General features: G+C 43.3%; 1 protein-coding gene across 1 annotated transcript in view; it reads right to left on the reverse strand.

Annotated features, from left to right (window-relative positions):
* Positions 1-3,561: 3,561 nt before the first annotated feature.
* Positions 3,562-19,570, reverse strand: part of adamts17 (ADAM metallopeptidase with thrombospondin type 1 motif, 17) — a 655,987-nt gene continuing 639,978 nt past the window's right edge. Inside the window, exons 22-23 of the mRNA XM_043677648.1 lie at positions 6,404-6,581; positions 3,562-5,708 (exon numbers count right to left, since the gene is read on the reverse strand). Of these exons, the coding sequence (XP_043533583.1) occupies positions 5,557-5,708; positions 6,404-6,581 (330 nt within the window). The 3' untranslated portion in view covers positions 3,562-5,556. The remainder of the gene's footprint in view (positions 5,709-6,403; positions 6,582-19,570) is intronic.

The following is a 19,570-nucleotide window of genomic DNA, read 5'->3' on the forward strand; positions in this document are numbered from 1 at the left end:
GAAAGGGTGCAGAGGAGATTTACTAGGATGTTGCCTGTATGGAGGGAAGGTCTTACGACTTGAGGCTGTTTTCGTTAGAGAGAAGAAGGTTGAGAGGTGACTTAATAGAGACATATAAGATAATCAGAGGGTTAGATAGGGTGGACAGTGAGAGCCTTTTTCCAAGGTTGGTGACAGCGAGCACGAGGGGGCATAGCTTTAAATTGAGGGGTGATTGATATAGGACAGATGTCAGAGGTAGTTTCTTTACTCAGAGAGTAGTAAGGGTATGGAATGCTTTGCCTGCAGCAGTAGTAGATTCGCTAACTTTAAGTACATTTAAGTCATCATTGGACAAGCATATGGACGTACATGGAATAGTGTAGGTTAGATGGGCTTCAAATTGGCATGACAGGTCGGCGCAACATCGAGGGCCGAAGGGCCTGTACTGCGCTGTAATGTTCTATGTTCTAAAATAATATTTTGGGATATGATAAATGAGTAATTTGAGACATGTTGTAGTGAGTGCATGTTGGGGAGGAACAGATGATTTTGGATCTGGATTTTGGTTGGAGATAGTGAGGACTGCAGATGCTGGAAAGTCAGAGTCGATAAAATGTGGAACTGGAAAAAACACAGCAGGTCAAGCAGCATCAGAGGAGCAGGAGAGTCAACATTTCAGGCAGGACCCTTCATTAAGCCTCGGGAGTTTGGTTCCCAGAGACCTTCACCACTTGCTTGTATTCTTCTCATTTCTGGCTCTGTGGAGATTAATTGTAGAGACTAATTGCTATGCTTCATTCAAAACACCAAAATTGTTGAATCAGGTTGCTACCAGAATAGTCAAAGTCCAATGAGATTGCTCTTTTTCCTTTTTTTCCAAACATTTCTCCCAGAAAATTATCCAGAAAATGGCAGAGCAGAAATCCAAACTCAGATGTATAGTCAAAGCACCATGGGACTCTTACTTGATGAAAATAAATTTAATGTGAAATATTCTGCAAAATATTCTTCCACTAAAGGGAGGACGGGCTGCCTGGGTTCATTAGCCTTCACTATAATTTCTCAAGCATTTTCTTTGTTCTTTCTCCAACACAAAAGAACCATAAGTATACTGCAGGCCATCCATACAATATGTGTGTTGGCAAAACTGCCGTTGACATTGCATTTTGTAAATAAAAAGCTAATCGTGATGAATATATTTCCGTATCACATTATGATGATAACGAGCATCTTCTGACAAAGATTATTGTTTCAATAAGATAGCACCATGTCGAATATAGTGGCAGTCACTTGTGCAATTAACATTGAACAGTTCAATAGGAATAGTACACTACTTGCTGCAAAAAAAAGACTGAAATGAAACAAGTAAAAATTGCAAAAAATATAGCACCATTAAACACCAAAAGCAGCTTACAAGCTCTGCCACACACTGAAACAGAAAAACCTTTTCACTACTGTCTGTTACCAGGGGCTAAGGTTATGTTTAGTGGTTAAGTCAAGCCACAGATCAAGAGTGAGATCCATGTATTGCTTTCATCTGTGTAAAACTTTAACTTTGATTAGAACAGTCCATGAGACCCCTGCTCAGCCACTGGTGATTTTTGCACATCTACTAGTATTTTTCTGGCTGATGTTTTGTGCTTGGCTGTTCCTGTATATCTTCCTGGTGCATACCAAGCTCAGTCAGAAGTGAGCAATCAAAAAATGTGCCCTTTTATTTATACTTTATGCAAATTAAAACACATTTTTAAAATAAATAATTAGAACTACACAGTGATAAGTTATGCATGGGGTGTGTGAGAATAGGGTCATCAAGCATGCAGATGGTGTTTGCTGTGGGACTGAGTTTGTTGGCTGTGCTGGGAGAATGTCAGGGTGTGGCTGGTAAGTTGACATTGTTGTGGCTTCCAAAACCATTTCCTCACTTGATTGCATTATTGGTACTTGCCTGGCCACCCAGTGAGTTAGAGAACCCGACTCATATCTGGAGTGCCCAGTGAGAACATACAAGGTGGATTTTCCAGATCAGTTCTGTTGCATTCCCGAATGTCATGGCTCACTATTAATATTCAAGCTGGAGCCTCAGTCCAGAAGTTAGCTAGTTGGAAGATTTATTTGAAATTCTGATAATATCACTTAAACACTCATGCAATTTCTCATAATTTAATTTGGAATAAAAGGTAGAGAGATCTGGTGGTTATGAGGACAGCACTATGTACCAAAGAACTTTTAAGGAAAACTGTGAGTAGATATATTGCTGTACTTAAAGACTTTCTGTTGATTTCTGTGTCTTTGTGCTCTCATGACACTTTGTTACTCAAAGCATTTGCTTCAAAGTCTTAGCACTTCCATTGGTTTTAGATTGTGCACAATAGTGTAAGGGATTTTCCCTGTTGGAGAAAGAAGAGGAGAAGCAACTGAATTGAAATCTACCTGGCTAGATATGATACTGCCAAAGTGTGACCACTCTGTGCTGGGGGAGGTGACGGCCTGTTGTATTATCACTGGACTGTCAGTTTTGAGGACCCAGATTGGAATCCCACCACAGCAGATGGTAGAACTTGAATGCATTAAAAATTTGGAATTAAGACTTTTAAGATGACTATTGTTGATTGCTGGGAAACACCATCTGGTTCATTAATGCCCTTTTGGGAGGGAGACTGCCATCCTTACCTGGTCCAGCCTACATGTAACTCACTGCAATATGGTTATCATGGAATCCCCACAGTGTGGAAACAGGCCATCCAGCCCAACACGCCCGACCCTCTAAAGAGCATCCCACCCTCCCCCACCTGCAGTCCCCTTAGCTAACTGATGTAACCTACACATCCCTGAACAATTTAGCATGGCCAATCCACCTAATCAGCACATCTTTGGACGGTGGAAGGAAACTGTAGCACCCAGAGAAAACCCATACAGACACGGGGAGAATGTGCAAACTCCACATAGACAGTCGCCTGAGGTTGGAATTGAACCTGGATCCCTGGCACTGTGAAGCAGCAATGCTAGCCACTGTGCCACCCTTAACTCCTATCTCTTAACTGCCCTCTGAGATGGGCGTGAAATGCTGGCCGAGTTGGAGATACCCTCATCCCATGAATGAATGACAAAATAAAAGGGGTTGACATTGGCATACGAATGAGTATCTCCTTCTATCCATTGTTTCAAATGGGGAGAGAACCCTATAATAGCAAATATATCAGGGCACACCAAAGATAAGACATTAATAAATGAAACAAGGAATTCAGAAGATTATTTTTGAGTGTGGGGAGAACACAATATTTGTTAACACTAAGTATTGTTGAAATGAATAAGTGGATATATTTAGATTAGATTAGATTCCCTACAGTGTGGAAACAGGCCCTTTGGCCCAACAAGTCCACACCGACCCTCTGAAGAGCAACCCACCCAGTCCCATTTCCCTCTGACTAATGCACCTAACACTACAGGCAATTTAGTATGGCCAATTCACCTGACCTGCACATTTTTGGACTGTGGGAGGAAACCGGAGCACCCGGAGGAAACCCACGCAGACACAGGGAGAACGTGCAGACTCCACACAGACTGGAATCCGAGGCTGGAATCGAACCTGGGACCCTGGTGCTGTGAGGCAGCAGTGCTAACCACTGAGCCACCATACCACCCAAATATTTATGATGAAACTAGAGAAAACACATGGGGGAGAAAGGCATACAATGAGATTCTACAGAGTAAGGGAAGTTCTAATTGTGGTAGAGGGCAGATTTTGTGCTGAGAGTTCTATTTAACATCTCTACAGGAGAAAGAGCATGCAGAACTAATTTCACTTTGCCAAAAAAGAGAGTTGACTTATTTCAATCCCAGATTTTGGTGACAGCCTCTGGTCTCAAGGGAAATGGGGTTTATATGACACTCAAAATGATACCTCCCAAAAGAAGTGAGTTTCCAAATTGCTGGGCTTTGTTCAAAATATCTGCAGAAGTGGGAAGCCCCACACCTTCACCTTGCTCCTCATTTCCAAACAACTACATGGAAGCTGGAGAGACTGTCTTGACCAAATGTATCCTCTGTGACTTTGTGAGTAACTTGACAACTATTTCATTCACCCTTTGCAGTCCTTTAATAGTTGCTCTGAACTGAATTTCATGAAGTCTAATGAACGGGATTTGGGAAATAAGCTCTCATGTAACCCTAGTCAAAATAGGAAATTGAAATTTATATTGGAGAAGAGAGCCTAACCTATCAGTGTGCTGTGTCATTGGTGAGTCTAAGACATGGATCTCAGTGCAGTGAAATGTTATACAAGCTCATATCTGTTTGTCACTGACTGTTACCTCACGCATGTAGGCAGAAAGTGACAAGTGTATGAAATACATCCGTAACAATTTCTACATTTCACTGATGCTCATGTGCTCTTTAGGGGCATTAACATTTATCAGGGTGGGGAGGAATGGCCGAAAGGGTCAATATTTCTTTCTGATTAAGAAAATGTTGACATCACTATCCTTACATGCTAAGGCAGCCATTTCTCAGTCCCTTGCTAAGTCCCTTCTTCAAAGTATATCAGTTGTTATAAGTGCAAGGCAGCTAAGGTTGCATTATGGCTATGCAGGAGTATAGCCAACTCAAACTAACCATGTGCTCACATAAAGAGGAAACACAACGTTGGGCTGTTGGAGCTCAAAGATTACATCCTCGTACAGCAATGCACTCAATCTCTGCACACTCAAGCAAGTTCACAATGTATTGGTCGAAAATCTGGGGAACCGAACAGGATTAGCTTCGTGCTCTCACTAGCAGCGATGCTGTTCTTGATTTTCCACCAGTGTTAACTGTTTGGTCTCCTTTTCCTGTTTTTGTCAAACAGGAGTCCATCACAATTACAAGATGATTGACCCCAAAGCTAGAACAGCAGTGAAAAGGTTAAATAGCACCATTCAAGTTTGCCTTTGTATTGCTAAAAAACCTGTAAATACTCAAATTGCTATAAATGAAGTTATCAAGTTATAAATGTGTTCCTGAAGTGGTTTGATCAATACTCTGGATGGAAAGAATTGTTACATTATTAATATAATCCAGAATGACAAGAGGGAAAAAAAGCAGTGGATTGGGGTTTAAACACATCTCCTGACCTGTCCACTAAAGGGACAATTCTCCAGTTCCATTATTGTCTTTTGCTTTTTTTTTTAGAAACCAATTCAAATCCATAATATTAACTCCGCAAAAACATGCAGTGAAAGATTATAAACACCTTTTTCTTGAATAAAAAGAAGGCTACTGCTTAAGTTTTCCTTCCCCACTGATTCGGTCAGGCTGTTCATGTTGCAGTAATAGGTCAATGCAGAACCAAAGGAAGTTCATAGGGAGCAGTTCTTGAAAAGGTCACTATTTCGGTTTTTGAAGCTGTTTCATGCAGCACAATCCAAAACTGCAGAGATCTTGTGCGGACTGTGGGTAACTGTTGTGTGGAGTCCACAGCATGCCTCAACATTGTTCTCGTCCAGTTTGAGAAATTCTACAAACCTCAGTTCTGCTCAGGTTCAGGCAGAGTTGAAGCTCCTCTTAAATTATCTGACGCTGCAGAAAAACCTGTGATTAGCTACCGTGGTATTGCTTGTTTGCGTAGAAGTCTCTGCAGGTTTGGCAGCAGCGCTGGTACCATCGCATGTCCTGACACAGGTTCTTCTCTCGGATGACCCTGCAGTATACTGTCCACCGATCTCCTGTACACTTGTACGTCAAGGCAGCTGGCAGATCAAAACACACTGTTACAATGTGCTCTTCATTGACATTGATAGTTACTAACTAGAATATTCTAGCCACCCAAAGCCTGGAAGGAGAACGCCTCATCTTCCGCCATGGGAGCCTCCAACCACATGTGATCAATGTCAACTTCACCAGATTCCTCATCTCCCCTCCCCCCACCTTATCCTAGATCCAACCCTCTAATTCGGTACCACACTCTTGAACTTCCCATCTTCCTTCCCACCTATCCACTCCACCCTTCACTCCGACCTATCACCATCAGCCCCCCATCTTCATTTACCTATCGCATTCCCAACTCCCTTTTCCCCAGCCCCAACCCCTTCCCATTTATCTCTCAGCACTTATGCTCAAACCAGTCAGTATTCAGATATGCACAAACCCATCCCAATCAGTCAGTATTTGTATATGCACAAACCCGTCAAGACTACAGACAGTATTTATATATACACAAACCCGTCAAGACTACAGTTAGTATTTATATATTTCCAATCCTATCCCAATCACAGTGTGCATTTATATATAACAAGCCCATTCTGACAAAAGTTCATTTTTTGCTCTTTGCTGAAGATCTGATGTTCCATACATCAGTGCTAAGCTTCCTGTGCCTCCTAGTCGGTCGGGATTTCGGGTTGTCCACAATCTATGGTTTATGTAAAAGAGGAGGAGTGACACTCACCAAGGCTGGGTGAGGTGATCGTGTTGATGTTGATGCTTCCATTGCAAGGTTTCTGCTGGCATTGTTTGTAAGCTGGTGGTTTGCTTAAGGTCGGACATTCATTGCCATGGCGACCAGTGACTCTATGCATACACTGAACCACCCGCGAATGCAGGCCCTTTCCACATGTGGAGGAACACTGAATAAAACACCAGCACAGATGGAATTATCAACTGGTTCTCTATTCAACAAGATGCACAAATCGATAAAAGATAAAATACTAGTTGTTAGAAATCTGGAATGAAAACAAGCCAGTTTTGAGTAGGTCAGGTAGCATCTACAGAGACAGAAAAACAGTTAACATTTCAGGTCAATAACACTGCCAGAACTATCACTATATATTGAAAATGTATTTATATTTTATGCTCATGTGTACATTCATATGGCCATATGCCTGTAACTGCTTTATAGATAATGAGAAAAATTATGGCCTCTTACAAGAATTAGACAACTTCTAAGGCAGGCTTAATTTAAAAATACAGAATACCTTTTATTAAAAAGATAATTTTAAAAGAACTAAAAGAATTTGACATATTATCACTGTTCCATGTTTAAATACAGTAAGGTCTGGTGTGTTAAACTGGGGGACAGATTTGGGAAGTTACAGAATTATTACAGTGTAGAATAGAGTCATACAGCTCTTCACTCCAGACATCCCAATCTGGCCTAGTCCCATTTGCCAGCACTTTGCCCATATCCCTTTAAACCCTTCCTATTATATAACCATCCAGATGCTTTTTAAATTTTGTAAATTGTACCCACCTCCACCACTTCCTCTGGCAGCTCATTCCATACACACATCAATCCATGTGTGAAAAAGTTACCCCTCAGGTACTTTTTAAATCTTTCCCTTCTCACTTTAAATAAACGCCCTCCAATTCCGGGCTTCTCCACACTAGGAAAAAGACCTTGGCTATTCACCTATCCATGCCCCTCATGATTTTATAAACTTCTATAAGGTCATGCCTCAGCCTCCAATGCTCCAGGAAAAACAGCCCCAGCCTAGTCAGCCTCTCCTCTTAGCTCAAACCCTCCATTCCTGCAAAATCCTTGTAAATCTTGTCTTCACCATCTCAAGTTTACCAACATCCCTCCTATAGAAGGGCGACTTGCACCGGCTCTCCAAATGAACCTCGTGACTTAGTGCCATTCTGCTGCTTTCCTTGTAACCCTACACATTGTTTCTAGTCAAAAAGGTAATCATACACTCATGAAAGACTTAAGCGAACCTTCCTTCCTTCACCAACTTACAGGCACTGCATTACAAACCTTAACTACTTGCTGTGTGAAACTAACTTTACTTCTGACTTCACATTTGCTTCTTTTGCAAATTACTTTTAAAATGTGTCTTTTCATTCTTTGTCCTTTTATGTGTGAGAACTGTTTCTCCCTGAATACTCTATCCAGACCCCTCATGATTTTGAAAACTTCTATCAAAGCTCCCCTCAGCTTCTCTTCACCATGGTAAACATTCCTAACCTCTTCAAACTATCTTCAAGACTAAAGCTTCTTATTCCTAGAAACATTCTTCTAAGTCTATTTTACATGCTCTTCAATGCACACAGTACTCCAGCTGTGGCCTAACCAAAATCTTGTATAGCTTCAACACAACTTCCTTGCTCTTATAATCTATGCCATGACTGAAAAAGGCAAGTGTCCCAAATGCCTTCCTAATTACCCTATTATTGTGTCCTGCTGCATTCAGGGATCTGTGGACAAGCACCCCAAGATCCCTCAGTTTCTCTGAGCATCCTAGTATGTTGCCATTCATTGAGTACTCCCTTGACTTGTTACCTGTTCCAAAGTGCTCATACTTATCAGGGTTAAAGTCCATCTGACTGATCTGTCGATATCCCCCTGCAACCTAAGACCTTCTTCTTCACTGGTAACAACCCGACCAGAACACCTTCCTATCCAATGTGGACTATGGCCTCTGGTTATTCACCTCCCACCAGAAGATTACTTGTGACATCTTGGTCACTGGCATCAAGGAGGCTACATACCACCTTGGAGTTACATCTGTGCAGAAATGCCCAACTGTTCCCAAAATTAATGAATCATAGAATCCCTACAGTATTTGAACAGGCCATTTGGCCCAACAAGTCCACGGGACCCTTCAAAGTACATGCCACCCAGAATCATCCCCTACCCTATCCCTGTAACCCTGCATTTCCAGTGGCTAATGCACCTAACCTACATTTGATTTATAGAGGCTATGATTCCCCCAACTAACTAGACTCCCAGCACTCCATTCAACTTGCACAATACATTAAGAAAATTGAAAAGGCATTGGACAAATACATGGATAGGAAAGTTTAGAGGGTATGAGCCAAGGGCAGGAAAATGAGGTTACTGTGGATGGACATTTTGGTTGGCATGGACCGGTTTGGACCAAAAGGCTTGTCTCTGTGCTGTAGGACTCTATGACTCTGTAACTGTTAAGATGTTATCATGCCATGTTCTAGTTGCTGGGGGTGTGGAATGCAGAGTACAAATTTTGGCGGGAAAGTCAATAATGTTGCCTGCTCATAAGGATCTATGGTGAATATGTTAAACCTGCTCTAATCAGTCTGATAGTGTAGGGAAGATGAGTTAACACCAATAGACCCAGAGTGATGCTATGATTTGGTCATTTCACGTTAATTTCATCCATTTTGTCTCACTATGATAATGATGACTGATTATTTAAATTTCACATTGAGAAAACTATATGGTAATCCAAGATGGAGGACAGGAAAAAGTTCTGGCTGTAACAGGCTGCTCCTTTTTTGAGGTATTTTAGGTGTCGAATTCCAGGAGCAGCAATTACTGTTTTATATGCTGTTGCATTGTTTTGGAACTTTGGAGAAAAAAAGATCAAAATAACAGCACTTTTAAAAGGAGCGAAACAGACAAAGGAAGCACATGGTGAGGTCAGTGCAGGGGAGAGGGAGAGAGAGAGAGGGAGAGAGAGGGAGAGAGAGGGAGAGAGAGGGAGAGAGAGGGAGAGAGAGGGAGAGAGAGGGAGAGAGAAACCCACATTGCTAACTGACATAGCAGTGAACTTGTGCAGTTACTGCCTTTGTTGTTTGAATTCATGTATCACTGGACATTGGAGTGCATCTGGGAAAATGAACAAATAGTGAAATTCACAACTAATCTTGGAGGAACCTGTTTGGGAGAGGTCACAACACAGAAACAGATAAGTGAGTATTTTAAGCGTGGCCTTATAGTAAGTCTGCAGTAGTGAGTAGAGTGGGTTCTTTCTTGATTATAGGTTATATTGAGACATGTCTCTTGATTAAACTTAAAAATATAAGCCATTAGTATTAATTTAACTGGAGCAGTGTTTTGTAGAGGAATAAGACAGTGCTATTTTCTGGGTCCATAGATTGAAAAAAGCAAAAATGGCGTTTTGTAGAGTGAAATGCTCTTCTTGTCGGATGTGGGAGTTTAGGGAGAGGTTACGGGTTACTGAGGATTATATCTGCAATAAATGCCGTTGGTTGCGAATTCTATCAGATCGAATGGATCTGTTGGAGAGATAGTTAGAGGCAATGAGGAGTTTACAAGAGCAAGGTGTGTGATGGATGGCAGTTATAGGAAGGGGGGGATGTCTCAGATACAGTCACATAGTTGGGTTAACTCCAGTGCAGGAGTCTTTTGTGGCTATCCTCATTTCAAACAAATATACTGTTTTGGAAAATGTAGGGAGTGATGGATTCTCAGGGGAATGTAGCATGAACAGCCAAGTTTCTAGTATTGAGACTGGCTCTAATGCAATGAGGGGTACGTCAGGTTCCAAAAGATCAATTGTGTTAGGGGACTCTCTAGTCCGAGGTACAAATAGACGTTTCTGTGGCCAGCAGCGGAAAATAAGAATGGTGTGTTGTTTTCCTGGCGCCAGGATCAAGGATGTCTCAGAGAGGGTACAGAATATTCTCAAGACGAGAGGGGCCAGCTGAAGGTCATTGTACACATTGGGAAGGGAAAAGGAGGATAGAGCAGATGAATGCATGGCTGAGGAGCTGGTGTATGGGAGAAGGATTCACATTTTTAGACCATTGGAAGCTCTTTTGTGGTAGAAGTGACTGGTACAAGGAGGACAGATTGCACCTAAATTGGAAGGGGACTAATATACTGGCAGGGAAATTTGCTAGAGCTGCTCGGGAGGATTTAAACTAGTGGGGGCAGGGATGGGAGCCAGGGAGATAGTGAGGAAAGAGATCAATCTGAGATTGGTTCAGGGTAAGAGGGGAAAGATACCACCCTCTGCATGAAAACGTTGTAAGTGTATGGAATGAGCTGCCAGAGGAACTAGTGGAGGCTGATAAAATTGCAACATTTAAAAGGCATCTGGATGCGTATATGAATAGGAAGGGTTTGGAGGGATATGGGCCGGATGCTGGCAAGTGGGCCTAGATTGGGTTGGGATATCTGGTCGGCATGGGCAAGTTGGACTGAAAGGTCTGTTTCCGTGCTGTACATCTCTATGACTTTGCCTATATAGACAGACAATAAAAGGGGAACTAATTCTTAATGAGTAATATGAAGTGCTTGCAGTTTGGGCATTGCCACTAATTCCAAAACCACTGGGAAACAATGGCAGAACTCTTTTTTGGGTCCACTGCTGTTTGTCATTTTTATAGGTGACCTGGATGAGGGTGTAGAAAGGTGGGTTAGTAAATTTACGGACGACAATAAGGTCAGTACAGTAGTACATAGTGCAAAGGTTGTTGTAGATTACAGAGGGACATAGATAAGCTGCAGAGCTGGGCTAAGAGGTGGCAAATGGAGTTTAATGCAGAAAAGTGTGAGGTGATTCACCTTTCAAGGAGTAACAGGAATGCAGAGTACTGGGCAAATGGTACGATTCTTGTATGTAGATGAGCAGAGAGATCTCGGCCTCCATGTACATAGATCCCTCAAAGTTGCCACCCAGGTTGATAGGGCTGTTAAGAAGGCATACGGTGTGTTAGCTTTCATTAGTAGAGGGACTGAGTTTCGGAACCATGAGGTCATGCTGCAGCTGTACAAAACTCTGTTGCAGCCGCACTTGGAGTATTGCGTACAGTTCTGGTCACCGCATTATAGGAAGGATGTGAAAGCATTGGAAAGGGTTCAGAGGAGATTTACTAGGATGTCGCCGGGTATGGAGGGAAGGTCTTATGAGGAAACGTTGAGGGACTTGAGGCTGTTTTCATTAGAGAGAAGATTGAGAGCGACTTAATTGAGACATATAAGATAACCAGAGGGTTAGAGCTTTTTTCCTCAGATGGTGATGGCTAGCAGGAGGGGACACAGCTTTAAATTGAGGGTTGATAGATATTGGACAGATGTCAGAGGTAATTTCTTTACTCAGAGAGTAGTAGGGTTGCACTGGCTGCAACAGTAGTAGACTCGCCAACTTTACAGGCATTTAAATATTCATTGGATAGACACATGGACAAGAATGGAATAGTGCAGGCTATATTGGCTTCAGATTGGTTTCACATTGAGGGCCGAAGAGCCTGCACTGTGCTGCAATGTTCTATAAATCCCTAGAGTATTGCAGACTATGTGTACAATCAGAGAGATTCAAAATAAAGCGAGTTTATGCACTCGCATCTCCACTATTTAAGAATAAAATAGCTTGCAAAGGAATATATTTACAAACTGCAGCTATAGGAAGGTTGTTATAAAACTGAAAAAAGTGCAAAAAAGATTTACAAGGATGTTACAGAGATTGTAAGGTCTGAGTTATAAGGTGAGGCTGGATCGGCTGGGACTTTTTTCTCTGGAGTGTGAGAGGTTGAGCAGTCACCTTACAGAGGTTTATAAAATCACGAGAGGCATAGATAAGGTGAATAGCCAAGTTATTTTCCTCAGGGTAGGGGAGTCCAAAATAAAAAGGCATAGGTTTAAGGTGAGAGGTGGAAGATTTAAAAGGTTCCTGGGGGCACCTTTTTCACACAGAGGGCGTTGTGTATATATGGAACAAGCTGCAAGAAGTGGTAGAGGCAGGCAAATGGAACTGGTTCAGTTTAGGAAACCTGGTCTGCATGGATGAGTTGAGCCGAATGGTCTGTTTCCATGCTGTATGACTCTATGACATTTCCTGAGAGGAAGACACATTTATAAGCGTTATAAGAGTTTTTTATTTATTGTATAAAGTCAATTTGAATCAAACCCTCAATGACCATATTGGTAACAGCAAATTTCAAAAACTATCAGCTCATCAAACCTTTCTGTCTCAGGTTTACATAGGAAAATACGCGAGAGAAAATGATATTGGCTTAATTAGTTCTGGCAATTTTCAGCTGTGGTCTCCAAACAAATCACTTGATTCCAACAAATTCCAATCTTGCTGTCCAGCCAATTTCCTGATTTCCATGTCCCTCTTCCAACTAAACTTACAATGGGAAAACCAGTAAATTCCAGTTCCGGTGACTCTTACTGGTCAGTTTGTGGAAATCTGAAGAAGAACTGGGAAACTTGTTATCAGTTAAGTGTAAACGCTCTTGCCATCACCCCCACCCCGCCCCGTCCCGCTCCCGCTCCCTTACTTGCACTCTCTTACAAAAGCACTTTGAACACAAGGCTGTACGTCGGATTTCCAGTTGGCTGAGGCCCAAGAATAGCAATGGTTCAGATAACTTGAAGGGATATGACATTCTCATCTTTGATAAGCTAGTTTATATTTGATGTGGTTTTTCAATTACTTTTTGATTATTTGGACAAGATTAACAGGTGTTAAGATATTTTAAGGTTTACTCACTGAAAGTAAGAATGGCTGTGGGTTGATTGAGTTTCTAGGATGAGCAAAATCCTCATTATTTATTATAATAGCATCAGGAATAGGTCAAATATCTGAAAGAGTTCCCAATGGCTCAATGGTTTTGTACATTGTGGGCACGGCTGACATTTGGACCAAATAAATACACACTTGAACATTACTGAAACAAAGAAATGTTGTCAAGTTTTTTGCCTTGCCCTCATCAGGACAAATGTAAGAATGCAAACTTTCAAAAATCACAATAAATTATATTACAGGAGAAAATGAATCCTGAGTGTGTGTCCAGCTACACAAATAATCAACTTAAGGTGATCAGTTCAGTTAATAATGGTTCCAAGCCCATTTACACTTGCCAGAGGCAACATACATTCATGCATAGGGACGTGTTCTCTGCAGACAAAGGAATGGTTGTTGTGCCTTTTTGAATTATCCATTATCTTGGACAGCCCAGATCTGCTCATTGATTTCTCTATGTTAATGCGTTTGCCAATTAAAGTTGACTTGTTAACCAATAAGCACATTTTTCTCTGGCAGTATACATTGTGACCATTTAAGATGTTGTACCCTTGCATTTGTTCTGATGAATGAAAGAGGAAAAGCTTCAGCAACATACCTTTCTCTTGAGCATCCTTAAATTCTAGAACTGAAAGCCTGTTTAAATATAAGCTCAACTGCAGTAACCAAAAACAAAGCAACAGCAAATCTGTACCATCACTGTTGTCTCATTCAGCAGCAGCTGCATGAGTACAGGCTGGTATCCACTGCTTCCTGAAAGGATGATGCCCTTCAGACAACCTGCCGGGATCAGAGAATGAATGAGCCATTTTCACTTCAAAATAATTGACTGAAATGGACCACCTCATCTATCAGACAACTCCACTCTAATCAAATCACTACACTGAAAAATTTGTCATGCTCTCCTCCCACTTTAACTGATAGAAAATGCGTATGATTCTACTAAGTTGTAAAGTAGTCCTGCAGGGTGAATGGGGATGGTGCAGTTTACACTCTGTTTGAGATTAACGATAACACATCTGTGACAATCGTGCAGATGAATATGTGGCTGAGGAGCTGCTGCAGGAGAGAAGAGTTCACATTTCTGGATCATTGAATCTCTTTTGGGGTAGAAGTGACCTGTTCAAGAACGTCGGATTGCACCTAAGTTGGAAGTGGACTAACATACTGGCAGGGAGATTTGCTAGAGCTGCACGGGAGGATTTAAACTAGTGAGGTGGTGGGGGTGGGACCCGGGGGATAGTGAGGAAAGAGATCAATCTGAGACTGGTACAGTTGAGAAAAGAAGCGAGTCAAACAGTCAGGGCAGACAAGGACAAAGCAGAGAACAAGGTAGGACTGATAAATTAAACTGCATTTATTTCAATGCAAGGGGCCTAACAGGGAAGGCAGATGAACTCAGGGCATGGTTAGGAACATGGGACTGGGATATCATAGCAATTACAGATTGCTGTAATTACAGACTGCTCAGGAATGGACAAGACTGGCAACTTAATGTTCCAAGATACAAATGCTACAGGAAGGACAGAAAGGGAGGCAAGAGAGGAGGGGAGTGGCGTTTTTGATAAGGGATAATGTTATGACTGTACTTAGGGAGGATATTTCTGGGAATATGTCCAGGGATGTTATTTGGGTGAAACTGAGAAATAAGAAAGGGGTGATCACCTTATTGGGATAGATTCCTCCAGTAGTCAGAGGGAAATTGAGAAACAAATTTGTAAGGACATCTCAGTTATCTGTAAGAATAATAGGGTGGTTATGGTGGGGGATTTTAACTTTCCAAACATAGACTGGGATTGACTAGTGTTAAGAGTTTAGATGGAGAGGAAGTTATTCAGTGTATGCAAGAAAATTTTCTGATTCAGTTTGTATATGTACCTACTAGAGAAGGTGCAAAACTTGACCTACTCTTGGGAAATAAGGCAGGGCAGGTGACTGAGGTGTCAATGGGGGAGCACTTTGGGACCAGCGACCATAATTCTATTAGTTTTAAAATAGTGATGGAAAAGGATAGACTGGATCTAAAAGCAAACATTCTAAATTGGAGGAAGGCTAATTTTGACGATATTAGGCAAGAAAATTCAGAAGTTGATTAGGGCGGATGTTGCAGGTAAGGGGACAAGCTGGAAAGTGGGAAGCCTTCAAAAGTGAGATAATGAGAGTCCAGAGAGAGTATGTTAGGATAAAAAGGAAGGCTGGTAGGTGTAGGGAATGCTGGATGACTAGAGAAATTGAGGTTTTGGTTAAGAAAAAGAAGGAAGTATATGTCAGATGTGGACAGCAGAGATTGAGTGAATCCTTAGAAGAGTATAAAGGCAGTAGGACTCTACTTAAGAGGGAAATCAAGAGGGCAAAAATGGGACATAAGATAGCTTTGGCAAATAGGGTTAGGGAGAATCCAAAGAGATTTTACAAATACATTAAGGACAAAAGGGTGACTAGGGAGAGAATAGGGCGCCTCAAAGATCAGCAAGGCGGCCTATGTGTGGAACCCCAGGAGATGGGGGAGATACTACATGAGTATTTTGCTTCAGTGTTTACTGTGGAGAAGGACATGGAAGATACAGAATGTGGGGAAATAGATGGTGACATCTTGAAAAATGTCCAAATTACAGAGGAGGTGGTGCTGGATGTCTTGAAATGAATAAAGGTGGATAAATCCTCAGGACCTAATCAGGTGTACCCTAGAAGTCTATGAGGAGCTAGGGAAGTGATTGCTGGGCCTCTTCTGAGATATTTGTATCATTGATAGTCACAGGTGAGGTGCTGGAAGAGTGGAGGTTGGCTAACCTGGTGCCATTGTTTAAGAACAGTGGTAAGGAAAAGCCAGGGTGAGACCTGATGAGCCTGACATCGGTACTGGGCAAGTTGTTGGAGGGAATCCGGAGGAACAGGAGTTACATGTATTTGGAACGGCAAAGATAGTCAACATAGCTTTGTGTGTGGGAAATCATGTCTGACTAACACGATTGAGTTTTTGGAAGAAGTACCAAAGAGGATTACTGAGGCATTCAACAAGGGTCCCCATGGAATGCAGGGAGAACTAGCCAAATGGACATAGAACTGGCTCGAAGCTAGAAGACAGAGGGTGGTGGTGCTTTTCAGACTGGTGGCCTGTGACCAGTGGTGTGCCACAAGGATCAGTGCTAGGTCCACTGCTTTTTGTCATTTATATAAATGATTTGGATGTGAACATAGGAGGTATGAATAGAAAATTTGCAGATGACACCAAAATTGGAGGTGTAGTGGACAGCGAAGTAGGTTACCTCAAAGTGCAACAGGATCTTGATCAGATGGGCCAATAGGCTGAGGAGTGGCAGATGGAGTTTAATTTAGATAAATGTGAGGTGCTGCATTTTAGAAAGGCAAATCAAGGTAGGACTTAGACACTTAATGGTAAGGTTCTGGGGAATGTAACTGAACATAGAGACCTTGGAGTGCAGGTTCATAGCTCCTTGAAAGTGGAGTCACAGGTAGATAGGCTCGTGAATAAGGCGTTTGGTATGCTTTCCTTTATTGGTCACAGCATTGAGTATAAGAGTTGGGAGCTGAATATTTGTTGCTGGAAAAGCGCAGCAGGTCAGGCAGCATCCAAGGAACAGGAGAATCGACGTTTTGGGCATGAGCCCTTCTTCAGGAATGAGGAAAGTGTGTGCTTGGCACACTTTCCTCAATCCTGAAGAAGGGCTCATGCCCAAAACGTCGAATCTCCTGCTCCTTGGATGCTGCCTGACCTGCTGCACTTTTCCAGCAACGCATTTTCAGCTCTGATCTCCAGCATCTGCAGTCCTCACTTTCTCCTATAGGAGTTGGGAGTCCTGTTGCAGCGATACAGGACACTGGTTTGGCCACTTTTGGAATATTGTGTGCAATTCTGGTCTCCCTCCTCTTGAAAGGATGTTGTGAAACGTGAAAGGATTAGAAAAGATTTACAAGGATGTTGCCAGGTTGGAGGATTTGAGATATAGGGAGAGGCTGAATAGGCTGGGGCTGTTTTCCCTGGAGTGTCTGAGGCTGAGGGGTGACCTTACAAAGGTTTATAAAATCATGAGGGGCATGGATAGGGTAAATACACAAGGTCTTTTCCCTGTGGTGGGGGAGTACAGAACTATCGTGCATAGGTTTAAGGTGACATGGGAAAGATTTAAAAGGGACCTAAAGGCAACTTTCTCACACAGAGGGTGTATGGAATGAGCTGCTAGAGGAAGTGATGGAAGCTGGTACAATTCCATCATTTAAAAGGAATCTCAATGGGCATATGAATAGGAAGGGTTTAGAGGGATATAGCGTTACTTGAGCTCAGGATGTTCCAAGCATTTTACATCAATGAAATCTGAAGTGTAGTTCCAGTTCAAATGTAGGAAGCACAGCAGCTACTTTTCACAAAGCTGAGTTCCGTGAACAATATTGGAATAGTGATCAGATTTGGGTAAGGTGCTGCGTCATGTTGCTGGACAAATAATTCACAGGCCTGGACTAACCAAGTAGACTGAAGTGAAATCTAATCCAGTAGTGGAGATGTAAGTTCAAATCCAAGGTAGCTAATGAATTTAAATTAAGCTTATTGAATAAATCTACAATAAATTAAAAGCTGAGGGAGGAGATGGTTATGTCATTGAACTGGTTATCCAGAACTCCAAGCTAATGTTCTTGGGATCACGGTTCAAATCCCATCCAGCAGAAGGTGGAATTTAAATTCAATTTCGAGTACTATCTTACAGGAATCGAGTGCTGGTCATAAACCAGCTGGTGGCTGCCATGCTGTGGTACCGGCTGGTCACTTTGGTCCCTCATCCTGGTTTTGTCGCTGACATCCAAGGACTTCTTCTGGGACAAAAAGATGCACTGGGTTGCCGCGCAGGTTCTGAGTCTCCTTATTGAGGAGGGCGGTCAGTCGCTGGTGTGCGTCCGCACCCAGGTCGCGACATTCCGCCTTCAGACCTTGCAGCGATACCTTTACGTTGACCCTCCTCCTAGGTGGTGCGCCCTGGCAACGTATTTTTTCCGCCAGGTGCGTAACATCAACTACGACACGCAGCTCCTGTTCGTCGACCGTGACGGTTTGGAGGTCGCCCATAAGACGCTGCCTGTCTTTTACCAGGACCTGATCACTGTCTGGAACATGGTCGAATCGTGTCGCGCCTACCCTCCGGCTGGAGTATCAGCTGTCGTCAGGGAGCCGTTGCTCAGGAATCTGCACTTCCATACTCGCGGGTTCGAGTGGCTGTCGGAGGGGAGGGCCGTGGCAGCGAGGGTGACCAGGGTCGGGGACGTGCTGGGTTGGACGCTGCCGCAGGACATAGCGAGCAGGGAAGTGGTAGACGTCCGGTACGTGGTCACCGCCATCTCTCACCTTAAAACGGCGGTGCTCGGACCTGACGTAGTGCACCAGTTGGAGGATGCTCAGGTGTGCAGTGGGATCCCGTACGCGCTCACCCCAGCCCGGACGGAATTTCACATTGGCCCCAAGGTCCCACACTTCCCGCGGGAGCCTGTGCCCCACAACCTGAGCTGCTTCCGGAATTTTAAATTTGTCCCATATAAGGACGTAAAAAGGCGGGTCCTATATCGACTGCTGCTGCACACCGTCCACCTCTTTTCCCTCATCCACCGTCTGGATATGCCTTGGCGTGCCCATTTTCCACCGGGCGGTGGGGATCCCCAGTGCAGGGCTCTCTACGCGTGGGTCCTCCCCCTTTCTCTCGGGGATCTGGGGTGGAGGGTGCTGCACGCAGCGGTCCCCTGCAATGGCAGATTACGGTGGTTCACGGACTCCCAGCCCAACTGCTTGTTCTGTGGTGCTGTGGAGACCGTGGACCATGTATATATTGGGTGTGGGCGTTTGCACTCCCTTTTTGATTTCCTCAAAACCCTCCTCCTCTGCTTTTGGTTGCACTTCAGACCCACGCTCCTGATCTTTGGACATCCGGTACGGAGGAGGGAGGGCAGGTCTGAAGACCTCCTCGTGGGTCTGCTCCTGGGCCTGGCCAAACTGGCCATTAACAGGAGAAAGTGAGGTCTGCAGATGCTGGAGATCAAAGTTGAAACTTTATTGCTGGAACAGCACAGCAGGTCAGGCAGCATCCAGGGAACAGGAGATTCGACGTTTCGGGCACAGGCCCTTCCTCAGGAATGAGCAGAGAGTGTTCAGCAGGAGAAGATAAAAGGTAGGGAGGAGGGACTTGGAGGAGGGGCGTTGGAAATGTGATAGGTGGAAAGAGGTCAAGGTGAGGGTGATAGGTCGGAGGAGACTAACTATCCGTGATCCCAGTCTGGTTCACTGTGATCCTGACCTAATTAAATGTGATCCCAGTCTGCTTCACCGTGATCCTGACCTAACTATCCGTGATCCCAGTCTG

Source organism: Chiloscyllium plagiosum, chromosome 36, assembly GCF_004010195.1.
Source record: "Chiloscyllium plagiosum isolate BGI_BamShark_2017 chromosome 36, ASM401019v2, whole genome shotgun sequence".
Taxonomy (NCBI): Eukaryota; Metazoa; Chordata; class Chondrichthyes; order Orectolobiformes; family Hemiscylliidae; genus Chiloscyllium; species Chiloscyllium plagiosum.